Raw genomic sequence first — 11,813 nt, 5'->3', positions numbered from 1 at the left:
AGCTAATTTTTTTTGTTGTTGTGTTGTAAAGCAGGCTTCAGTAAGAAAGGAGAGGTGACTGGGGTGGGGGGAGTCCTTTATTTTTTTTCTCTCTTTCTGCTCCCTCCCACTTTTGCAAGGCTGCATTACTTAGAGAGAGAGAGAGACAGAGAAAGCGTGCTGTCAAAAGTGTCCAAACGTCAGACTCTCATTTCCTTTTACGTATAGGAAGTACCCGGGTTAGAGGTCGTTTATATATATATATATATATACACACACATACAATCTTAGCAAAGAGAAAGGAAGATCAGGATCTAAAGAGGTTGGTGAGGGGTGTTTTTTTTGTCTGTATGCTGCTGCGCTACTCCTTGTCTTTGCAACAAAGGATTGACAGAACACACACACACACACACAGAGAAGGGGCTGATCAATTTCAGAGCCATTCAATTCTCAGCCTGTGCAAAAAAGAGAGAGAGAGAGAAATCATGTGATAGAAACGGAAGTAGCCAACAGCTGATGACTGACCCAGGTGAAGTATCCATGTTTAGAGAGGACACTCAGAGAGAGAGAGAGAGGGTGTTCTCAAACAATAACAGAAACTGTGAGAAACAGCTCCCGGCTCTCCGCGTTTTGGTGATTCCTATCGTCACCGTCGGAGATTTTTATTTTAAATTTTGCTTCGTAATTGTTTCCGTGTGTCAACTTTCTTTTTATGTGTGTGCCTGCCCCTGTTCCCCCAGAGGGGAGAGGGGATCTGGCTGGGTTTGAAGTTTGCTACATGAAAGGGGGGGAGGGGGGTTCCCCGTTCTATTTGCAGCTGAAATTGACACATTTGTTGCCAGCGCCCTTATTGTTGCCATTTCATGGGAAGGGGGTGGGATTCCCCTTCCCTCTGTGTCTCCCTCTGTCTCTCTGTCTCTCTTTTCCAAACCACATTCACTGGTCAAGGACAATTTTGCCCAGAAGGAGAGAGGCAACAGCAAAATTTCAGGCTCTGTGCATGCCCTCCCTCTAACCATCATTTCCCCTGAGGGGAGGGGGAGAAAATATGAGTTATTTTATTTTGAAATCTACCCTTTTGTTGTTTCAGGTTCCGAGGATTGACTGGAGGTGACTTTTGTATCTCTCTTCTCTTCCCCAACTCCACCATCCCTCCCACCCCCTCCAACCAGCCGAGAGAGAGAGAGTGTGCATGTAAAGGGAACAAAAGGGACACCAAAGTGATTGCCACAACATCAAAAAAAAGGATCTGTCTCCTGAAGGATGTTTTAAATTCTCTTTTGGAGGTTTTGTTTATTTCAGTGGGAAATTTGGAATGCAGAATTTGCTTGACTCATTTATCCAAAGGGTTGGAGACCCGAATGAATGACAAGAGGCCATTTCCACCTTAAGGGGACACCAGGGCTGTTTCGGAAATCGACTTAAATGTGAGGAAGTTGAGTCAATTAGAAGGCCCCTGAACCCAAGGAATTGTGTACAAGTCTATTGTTCCCAAGTGCCTACGAGCTTGGATTCCTTTACACACCTTGACTGCTTTCTTTGGATCATTCCTGCCGCTGTCAATGTGATGGAACTAATGTTTGCAGAGTGGGAGGATGGCGAGAGATTTTCCTTTGAAGACAGTGACCGGTTTGAGGAGGATTCCCTCTGCTCCTTCATATCTGAGGCAGAGAGCTTGTGTCAGAACTGGCGAGGGTGGAGGAAGCAGTCTGCTGGTCCCAATTCACCAACTGTTAAGATCAAAGGTGAGCCATCGTTGCGTTTTTACAATCAAGTGTCCTTGGCAGCTTCTCTTCTCCTTGTAGTATTTCACTATCTTTAACTTAACCTAAGTATTTTTTTTTAGCAAGGTTCAAAACAGATGCAGTATTTCGGTGTAAACACCCCTCTGGCCCCAACTCTCTTACAATGCAGTCCCTGCAGTCTGCACAAACTTTTACACAGAAGAACATCTTGATAACCTTGTTTTAATGTGGAACTAGCCTTCTGAGCAGGATCCAGAACAGAACAGGGAGGGTCTAAACTTGATTAAAGCATGCCTTTGTAACCGGTACATATCCTGTTTCAGCAAAAAAAAAGACTGATATTCAATGCTGGATTGTAATAATAACTGGGTGACTGGTTGGTTTTTGTTTTGGGGAAATGTGAATGTTTGGGACATTGGGACTCCGAGAGTCCATTTTGACTGGTGTGCTGTTTTGAGGCCCGTGCTGTAACAGTTCAATGTTTGCATGTGTTCCTGCGACCTATCCATTACCATGCATTTATGGATTTCTCCAGAGAACATTATTGCAACATTTCCTGGATAACTGCCATTTTTAGTGCCATGCAGGATTACACCAGGGGCAAATTCACTTGTAGACTCTTAATGTTTCTTCATATTCGCTGTTGAAAGCTGTGTATATATTGAATTGGATAAGTTGTTGCATGGCTTTTGTTAGTGATAAGTTTTTTTTTTGCCCTGGGAAGTGGGTGCTCTTTCCATTCCGTCAGCATACAAACCTGCATCGTGTTTGCTGCCATTTGTCTATAGCCTACTTTAATGCTCTCCTAACCAGCCCAGTTACCCCCACCTACCACCACCTCACCCACCTTTTTTCATCCACCTGAAGGTACACTCATCTTCTGGATCACACCAAGTCCCATGCTTCCACTTACCTTGCTGCCAGATCTGACAATGCCTCTGTTATAGTTCTCACGCTCATGTTCAAGATGGTCCAGGCCCTTGTCTGTTTGGTATCTCTGTAACCTGAGATGCACATTCTGGTATCCTGCCTATCCCTGATTTTTATAATTTAGTACGCCTCCTTAAATCTCTGTCTTCCTTTTTTAAAACACTCCATTAAACTCTTTGTCCAACACCTGCCTGTTTGTGTCGCACTTTGTCAATGTACCTGTGACATGCCTTGAGATGGAATTACTCCATTAAAGGCAAGGCAATGGCCTAGTGGTATTATCGTCAGTCTGTTAATTCAGAGACTCGGGTAATGTTCGGGGGACCCGGGTTCAAATCCTGCTCCGGCAGATTTTGGAATTTGAATTCAATAAATATCTGGAATTAAGAATCTAATAATGACCGTAAATCCATTGCTAATGTCAGGGAAGCCCATCTGGGTTCACTGATGTCCTTGAGAGAAGGAAACTGCCATCCTTACCTGATCTGGCCTACATGTGACTCCAGACCCACAGTAATGTGATTGACTCTTAACTACCTTCTGGGCGATCGGGGGTGGGCAGTAAATGCTGCATAACCAGCAACACCCTCCTCCTGTGCTTGAATAAATGAGAATTTGGGGGTGGGGGTATCTGATGTCTTTGTAACCAAAGCCAAATTGTGTCTTTCCTTGTTGGACAGCTACCCTGGACCAGAAATGATTTTGACGTCGGAGGAGAATGTTTGAGGGTAATGCAGAGGTGGATGCAGGAGTGAATATAGAAACAAAAGGCTGGGCTGGATTCTGCCAGTGAATGGTTGGACTGTTTTACACAATAATTTGTGCAGTGAGTGCCACCTGAATAGCAACCAGATTGGAGATATCTTTTAAAAAAGTGTGTGTAGATTGACAGTACCTGTGCACAAAGTTATTCCAGGCAGATTTTGCTTCTTAGAAATATCTGGGCTAAACTGTTGCTGGAAGTTGGGATTTATTAATTATATGGTTCCTGCATAATTTGAATCCTGTCATGTTTAAGTGAGTGCTTAGATAGCAGGTTTGGGAGACAGGGTCTTTACTACTTGATATATGCAAGTTGGGTATTGAGAATAGTTGTCTTTTTTTCTGTTGATTGTATTCTAGAGACGGAGCATCACAGCAACATAACATTACAACCTATATTATAAATGATTGTGAAAACAGAACTGCAAATGCTGTCGTAGAGTCAGAGATGTACAGCATGGAAAAAGACCCTTCGGTCCAACCCGTCCATGCTGACCAGATATCCCGACCCAATCTAGTCCCACCTGCCAGCACCCGGCCCATATCCCTCCAAACCCTTCCTATTCATATATCCATCCAAATGCCTCTTAAATGGTGCAATTGTACCAGCCTCCACCACTCCCTCTGGCAGCTCATTCCATACACGTACCACCCTCTGCGTGAAAAAGTTGCCCCTTAGGTCTCTTTTATATCTTTCCCCTTTCACCCTAAACCTATGCCCTCTAGTTCTGGATTCCCCCACCCCAGGGAAAAGACTTTGCCTCTTTGTCCTATTCATGCACTTCATAATTTTGTAAATCTCGATAAGGTCACCCCTCAGCCTCCGACGCTCCAGGGAAAACAGCCCCAGCCTGTTCAGCCTCTCCCTGTAGCTCAAACCCTCCAACCCTGGCAACATCCTTGTAAATCTTTTCTAAACCCTTTCAAGTTTCGCAACATCTTTCCGATAGGAAGGAGACCAGAATTGCATGCAATATTCCAACAGTGGCCTAACCAATGTCCTGTACAGTTGCAACATGACCTCCCAACTCCTGTACTCAATACTCTGATCAATAAAGGAAAGCATACCAAATGCCGCCTTCATTATCCTATCTACCTGCGACTCCACTTTCAAGGGACTATGAACCTGCACTCCAAGGTCTCTTTGTTCAGCAACACTCCCTAGGACCCTACCATAAGTCCTGCTAAGATTTGCTTTCCTAAAATGCAGCACCTCACATTTATCTGAATTAAACTCCATCTGCCACTTCTCAGTCCATTGGCCCATCTGGTCCAGATCCTTTTGTAATCTGAGGTAAATCTCTTCGCTGTCCTCTACACCTCCAATTTTGTCGATCGGAAACTAAAAATGGAAATTGCTGGAAAAACTCAGCAGGTCTGCCAGCATCCATGGAGAGAAATCAGGGTTAACGTTTCAGGTCCAGTGACCCTTGGGGTCCAATGAACTGAATTCTGAGGAAGGGTCATTAGATTTGAAACATTAACTCTGATTTCTCTCCACAGCTGCTGCCAGACCTGCTGGGTTTTTCCAACAAATTTCTGTTTTGATATTTACGATTATGTTTGTGAGTCTCTTTTTTTGCTGTCTCTTTTTCTTCCTTTCTCTCTTTCTCTTGTCCAAATGCAGTCAAAGCTATCACTAAGAAGTATCTGATAGAGTATAAACAATTTTTGATGAAATCAAAATTAATTCTTTCTAAAACGTTGCATTTCTCTGTGCACATTATTGAAGGAGCACTAGGTCTTATTGCTGTTTTGGCTGAAACTTTGTTTGTGAACTATACCAATGCAATGATATTTGACACTGGAGAAATAAATGTAGTTAATAGTTTTACTCATTTTATAAAATAAATTGAAGCCTCAGAAATTGTTGTGCTTCTTAGTAGTGTAAACATATCCTTTTAATTATACGTAAAGGTTCTGTGTTGCTGATTTAAACTATTTCAAAGCAGTTTTGTTTAAATTGAAAACTATGTTATGTCAGAGGCACGTAGTTCACTTGAGGTCATAGAATTTGTGTCTGTAAAGATTTAATCTCAAGTCATGCAGTAGAGGGTGACTGAGAAAGGAATGGCTGACGCCTACAAAGACTAAGACCATTTGTTGTAATTCTAGAGAACGTTGTAGGGCTCAGAATTGCTATTGACCCAATCTGGTGTATTAGCAACAAGTTACTATCGAAAGAGAAACAATTGAAACTTGACAGCGTTGCTTTAATTCATCACCGTTTTGAATTTTACTGAATCTTAGTGACGCGAATGTAATTATGTATATTTCATCCAGACTTTAGCAGTTTTGATGTTGTATAAGTGGACTGGGGTGAGTCCTTGGGATACTATCTTTACCTCTGGGCCCGGAGGCCAGGTTGATGAAAAAGTATGTGGAAATGGAGTGGGAGACTCTCTTTAACTTGTGGCAGTGGTTAGTTTGTTTACTGGGGGGGTTGCTCTAGATTTAGAACTAAGATTTGCAAAGTGAAGGTGGGAGGAAATCTCATCTGCTGCGTTTTAGGTTTAACAACAGAGCTCTGAAAGAGAAGTGAGTTCTCCTCCGTGCTGTCAGGTCTGAGGTGCCCAGGTTATTTCCATCCATCTGGTGGATTATCATCTGAAGTCAGTGAGAATGAGTAATATGGGTTCGTATTAAGTCTGCTCAGGTAGGAATGTGGCATCTAGAACGAAATAGATTCATGGTTGCAACAAAAACAGAAATTGCTGAAAGAGCTCAGCAAGTCTGGCAGCATCCATGGAGAGAAAGCAGAGTTAACATTTCAGACCCAAAGACTCTCCTTCGCGTTTTGATTGAATGGCAGAGCAATCTTGAAGGGCCGAATGGCCAGCGTCTCTTAATTGATATATTTGTTTGTAATTGGACTTTTTAAAGTACACATTTGATCTGCGCTGATGCATTTCCACGATGCGTTCTCTTTGTCAAATTCATGTCAAGCATTTTAGGAATGTGGAGATTCTATTTGGCCACAGCGGAGAACGAGAGAGCAATGGAGTATCGCCCTAGGGGGAAAACCAGAGAAATGCTTGAAACAGAGGAAGGTATAGGTTCAGGAGGGAGCTGGGCGGCGAGATTAGCTGTGCATTGCAATCAGCTTCCAAAGTCACATTGCAGTGAGTCAGTACTACCTGTGTTGTAAGCAAATTGCAAGGGGGTTACAGAAAGTCAGGTGAGTAGGGCAGAACTCTGAATATAAAGTGAGCTTGTCCATTGTGGGAGCAGAGTAGTACTTATTGTTTAAATGCAGAGATACATGCAGAACCGTGAGGTGCAGAGGGTAATGGGTTTCCTGCACACGAATCTCAAAACGTTAGTGTGTGCAGCAACAGCAAGTTAATTTGGAAGGCAAATGAAATGTTGGTTTTTATTGGGATAAGGGGATGGAGTAAAGGAAAAAAATAAGCAAGTGTTACCCCTGTAGAGGATCTTAATGCCCAGACTACCTGTGCAGTTTTAGACCCTTACTTATGCAAGGATTTGCTTGTAATTCCGAGGAAACTGACTTGACTCATTGCTGGAATGGAAGGGGCTGTCCAGAAAGGGAAGGCTGATTTGAGTCTGTGCATGTTGGGGTTTAGAAGAAGAAGAGGTAATCTTATTGAAATATATTGTCATGTCCCTCAAAATAATATGTTTCCTTGAATCTAGAACTGGGTGATGGGGCAGTTTAAAATGACAAGGATCACAAACTCGAAATGGAGATGAGGAGCTTCTTGTATAGACAGAGTTTCGGGGTGATGTCATTAGACTTTGGGATGCTCTTCTCAAGAGTAGACCTTGAATATATTCAAGGCTGCATTAGACAGACTTTTGATCCATGAGGATCAAGAGTTATTAGAGGCAACAGGGAATAAAGTAGCAACACTGTGGCTCAGTGGTTGGTACTGCTGCCTCACAGCACCAGGGACCCAGCCTCGGACAACTGTCTGTGTGGAGTTTGCACAATATCCCCGTGTCTGCCTCGGTTTCCTCTGGGTGCTCCGGTTTCCTCCCACAGTCCAAAGATGTGCAGGTCAGGTGGATTGGCCATGGGGACATTGCGCATAGTGTCTGGAGATGTGTAGGTTAGATGCGTTGGTTAGCAGGAAATGTAGAGCAATAGGGTAAGGGAATGGGTCTGAGTGGATTACTCTTCGGAGCCTCAGTGTGGCCTTGTTGGACCAAAGAACCTGTTTCCACACTGTAGGGATTCTATGATGATTCTATGAAAGTGAGTTCAGGCCACGTTCCAATTAGCTGTGTTTTTCTAGCAGAACGGACTCGAAGGGCGGGATGGTCTACTTGTGCTCCAACCCCTTCTAATCTTACAAACCTCTGCAGTTGTGCTGGGACTGACTGTGTGGAAATTGATATAACTTCCAGCAACAGATTGTTTGCACCTTCTGTTGCTTGGTTAAATGTGGGTGAGTTCAGGAAGGTGATGTTTTGTGGGAGAACTTCTGGACTAGGTTTGCAATGTACTAAGGTTAACTTTTAGCGTAACGGCAGTTTCCCTAATGACTCAGCGGTTTGCACTGTGAGTAGCTGAGTCACGCTGATCCAGGACTGTTTCAGGTGTAACCTCTTGCAGACGTGACACGATCTGATCTTTCCAAGGGTTCTGTCAGGGTGCTCTACTGGGTCTTGCCAACTTACAATTCTGTGCCCTTTCTGTTGGACCCCCAATCGTGGCACTCTTGTGAAAATATGCAGGACTGCCCCCCCACACACCGCTCCCCTTTTGTGTCTAGGTCAAGTATTGATCTTTCAACCAAAGAGACTGAAACTGATTACCTCATCGCTATTGCTTGCTGTTTGTGGGATCTGGCTGTGCACAAATTTAGCTGGGGAGTTTCCTTTGTCAGTGATGCTTAAAACCTTTTTGTTTGGTTCAAGTATCCCACTTTCAAATGGATCAGTAATCATGCATTAACCACCATCATTCAAATTGTAATCCTATATAATACTCAAGAGCTGGGCCAAATGTTGTTTAAAGAGCCTGTCTTTGAGTTTAGGTATTTAAGTGAAATTTATGGAATTTGCCTCTTTTTAATAAGGTGGGTGGTCAGTCTACATTGGGGAGACTGGGCGCCTCCTGGCAGAGCGCTTTAGGGAACATCTCTGGGACACCTGCACCAACCAACCACACCGCCCCGTGGCCCAACATTTCAACTCCCCCTCCCACTCTGCCAAGGACATGGAGGTCCTGGGCCTCCTTCACCGCCGCTCCCTCACCACCAGACGCCTGGAGGAAGAACGCCTCATCTTCTGCCTCGGAACACTTCAACCCCAGCGCATCAATGTGGACCTCAACAGTTTCCTCATTTCCCCTTCCCCCACCTCACCCCAGTTCCAAACTTCCAGCTAAGCACTGTCCCCATGACTTGTTCTACCTGCCTATCTTCTTTTTCACTTATCCACTCCACCCTCTTTCCCCCCCAACCCCCGACCTATCCCCTCCCCCACTCTTCTATTGTACTCTATGCTACTTTCTCCCCACCCCATCCTCCTCTCACTTATCTCTCCACCCTTCAGGCTCTCTGCCTGTATTCCTGATGAAGGGCTTTTGCCCGAAACGTCGATTTTACTGCTCCTCGGATGCTGCCTGACCTGCTGTGCTCTTCCAGCACCACTCTAATCTAGACTCTGGTTTCCAGCATCTGCAGTCATTGTTTTTAACCTAGTTCTACCTTTGTAACAGTAGGAATTAGCTGGTGATGTTCATGTAGCTCCCAGAGCTTCCTCGGTAAGATGGGTCAGCCCTTCATATGTCTCACGCCATGTACCAAATCCGTCCCGCGCTGTCTGTCTTTTGCTTGATATTTTTACGCTTTCTCTTGCCACCCCCCCCGAAAGGTTTCTCCAGTCCACAGTTTGAACTGTCATGCGTTGCAACGGTGAGTCCAATTCAAGAGAATGGGGGAGTTGGTTAGCTGAGTTGGCTGGAGAGCTGGTTTGCGATGCAGAGTGATACTAACAACGTGGGTTCAATTTCCCTTCACTGCCTGAGGTCAGCACGAAGGACTCGCCTTCTCCACCTCTCCTGAGGTGTGGTAAACCCCAACAGTCATCTCAGAGAGTAGCCCTAGGGTCCAATAAGACAATGGCAACTTTACCTTTGGCTCCATTGGCTAGAATCATAGAATAGAATAGAAACGAACCCTCCCAAGAGCATTTCCCACTCCACGGCTAATCCACATCCCTGGACACTGAGGACAATTTCCCATGGCCAATCCACCTAACCTGCACGTCTTTGGACTGTGGGAGGTAACCCACACAGACGCAGGGAGACTTTGCGAAGTTTACGTGGACAATCGCTCGAGGCTGGAATCGAACCTGGGTCCCTGGCGCTGTGAGTCAGCAGTGCTAACCACTGAGCCACCATGCCGTGTAGGTACACTCTATTATAGATATGGGTTCTTTCATTGTTCCCGAATCAGGAGAAGTTTAATTGATGCCCAGTGGTCTGTGATGGAAGGGATGATGTCGGCTGACAGCTCAGGCTTGTCTCTTTCAGTAAAGCAGTTTGTGGACCTGTTTTATGATCCTGGTGCCAACTGAGGGCTGGCAAACTCCAGTATGACTGGCAATCCAATAGCATCTGTGAACCCACCAAACTGTGAATGATCAAAGGGTGTATGGAATGAGCTGCCAGTGGAAGTGGTGGAGGCTGGTACAATTACAGCATTTAAAAGGCACCTGGATGGATATGTGAATAGGAAGGGCTTAGAGGGATATGGGCCAAGTGCTGGCAAATGGGATAGGGTAGGATATCTGTTGAGAGTGTGATGCTGGAAACGCACAGCAGGTCAGGCAGCATCCAAGGAGCAGGAGAATCGACGTTTTGGGCAAAAGCCCTTCATTAGGAATGAGGCAGGGAGCCTCCGGGGTGGTGAGATAAATGGGAGGGGAGCTGGGGCTGGGGGAAAGTAGCTGAGTGTGCAATAGGTGGATGGAGATGGGGGTAAAGGTGATAGGTCGGAGGGGAGGGTGGAGCTGATAGGTGGGAAAGAAGATGGACAAATGGGGTGGGTCATGGACAGAGCTGAGCTGGGAGGTTGGAACTAGAGTAAGATGGAGGGAGGGGAAATGAGGAAATTGGTGAAACCCTCATTGATGCCTGGCCACTCCCTTAACACCAGACGCTGTGCATCTCTCGGAGTGTATGAATGTAGAGGGGAGAGCTCCCAGGGAAAAAAGATAGTAACAGAGATGCTGCGTTAGTTGCTTCAGGTTTTATTTATTGTCATCAGGCAGAGGTTCCTGGTGTGGTCTCACACCTGTTGCAGCACAGTCTCTTGCCTGTAACTTACTGGGTTGCTTCTGATGTAAAAGGGATTGGCACTATTTTGTAATTTATTGCGGTGTCTCAGAGGTTACCCACGCACTCCCCTGGTCTTGGGCATGCAGCTCAAAACGCTGTCCTTTCCACTTCCTATCTGAGAGGCAAGTGGCATTTAGTGTCAAATCCAATTTTTTAAAAAAAAATTGTCTTTGATAGCAAGGTCAATATTTACCCAAGGCGAAAATGAGGACTGCAGGTGCTGGAGATAAGAGCCTGGGGCTGGAAAAGCACAGCAGATCAGGCAGTATCTGAGGAGCAGGAGAATCGATGTTTCGGGCAAAAGCCATTCATTGAAAATTTTTACTTATTACCTATCCCTAATTGACTTTGACTGTTTCAGCCAACCAGCAACCATATTACCATGGGTCTGGAGTCACATGTAGGCCAGACCAGGTAAGGATGGCAGATTTCCTTCCTAAAGGACATTAGTGGGCGGCATGGTGGCACAGTGGTTAGCACTGCTGCCTCACAGCGCCTGTAGACCCGGGTTCAATTCCCGACTCAGGCGACTGACTGTGTGGAGTTTGCACGTTCTCCCCGTGTCTGCGTGGGTTTCCTCCGGGTGCTCCGGTTTCCTCCCACAGTCACAAAGATGTGCGGGTCAGGTGAATTGGCCAAGCTAAATTGCCCGTAGTGTTAGGTAAGGGGTAAAATGTAGGGGTATGGGTGGGTTGCGCTTCGGCGGGTCGGTGTGGACTTGTTGGGCCGAAGGGCCTGTTTCCACACTCTAAGTCTAAGTCTAAGTCTAAGTTTTAGAATTACCATAGGATCCCTACAGCGTGGAAACAATTCCACACCAACCCTCTGTAGAGAATCCCACCCAGACCTTGAAACCCTGCATTATTCCCATGGCTGATGCATCTAACTTGCACGTCCCTGAACGCTATGGGCGATTTTCCTTGGCCATCTGCACATCTTTGGACTGCAGGAGGAAACCGGAGCACCCGGAGGAAACCCACGCAGACACAGGGAGAATGTGTAAACTCCACACGGACAGTCACCTGAGGGTGGAATCGAACCCAGGTCCTAACCTAATCAAGTCCCATTTGCCATCATCCCTTTAA

At 45.5% G+C, this 11,813-nt stretch overlaps 1 protein-coding gene across 3 annotated transcripts in view; it reads left to right on the top strand.

Annotated features, from left to right (window-relative positions):
- The first annotated feature begins 233 nt into the window (after nucleotides 1-233).
- zswim8 (zinc finger, SWIM-type containing 8) overlaps nucleotides 234-11,813 on the top strand; it is a 183,809-nt gene continuing 172,229 nt past the window's right edge. The window contains exons 1-2 of one of the 3 annotated variants that reach the window (XM_060854349.1): nucleotides 234-301; nucleotides 1,070-1,724. In XM_060854349.1, coding sequence (XP_060710332.1) covers nucleotides 1,547-1,724 — 178 coding nt within the window. In that variant the 5' untranslated portion in view covers nucleotides 234-301; nucleotides 1,070-1,546. Of the gene's footprint in view, nucleotides 302-489; nucleotides 581-1,069; nucleotides 1,725-11,813 lie in introns of those variants that run through there. The other 2 variants (XM_060854348.1, XM_060854351.1) reach the window with 2 other exon arrangements.

The sequence above is a fragment of the Hemiscyllium ocellatum genome, chromosome 43 (genome assembly GCF_020745735.1).
Source record: "Hemiscyllium ocellatum isolate sHemOce1 chromosome 43, sHemOce1.pat.X.cur, whole genome shotgun sequence".
In the NCBI taxonomy this organism is placed as follows: Eukaryota; Metazoa; Chordata; class Chondrichthyes; order Orectolobiformes; family Hemiscylliidae; genus Hemiscyllium; species Hemiscyllium ocellatum.
This window is presented reverse-complemented; position numbering and strand designations above follow the sequence as displayed.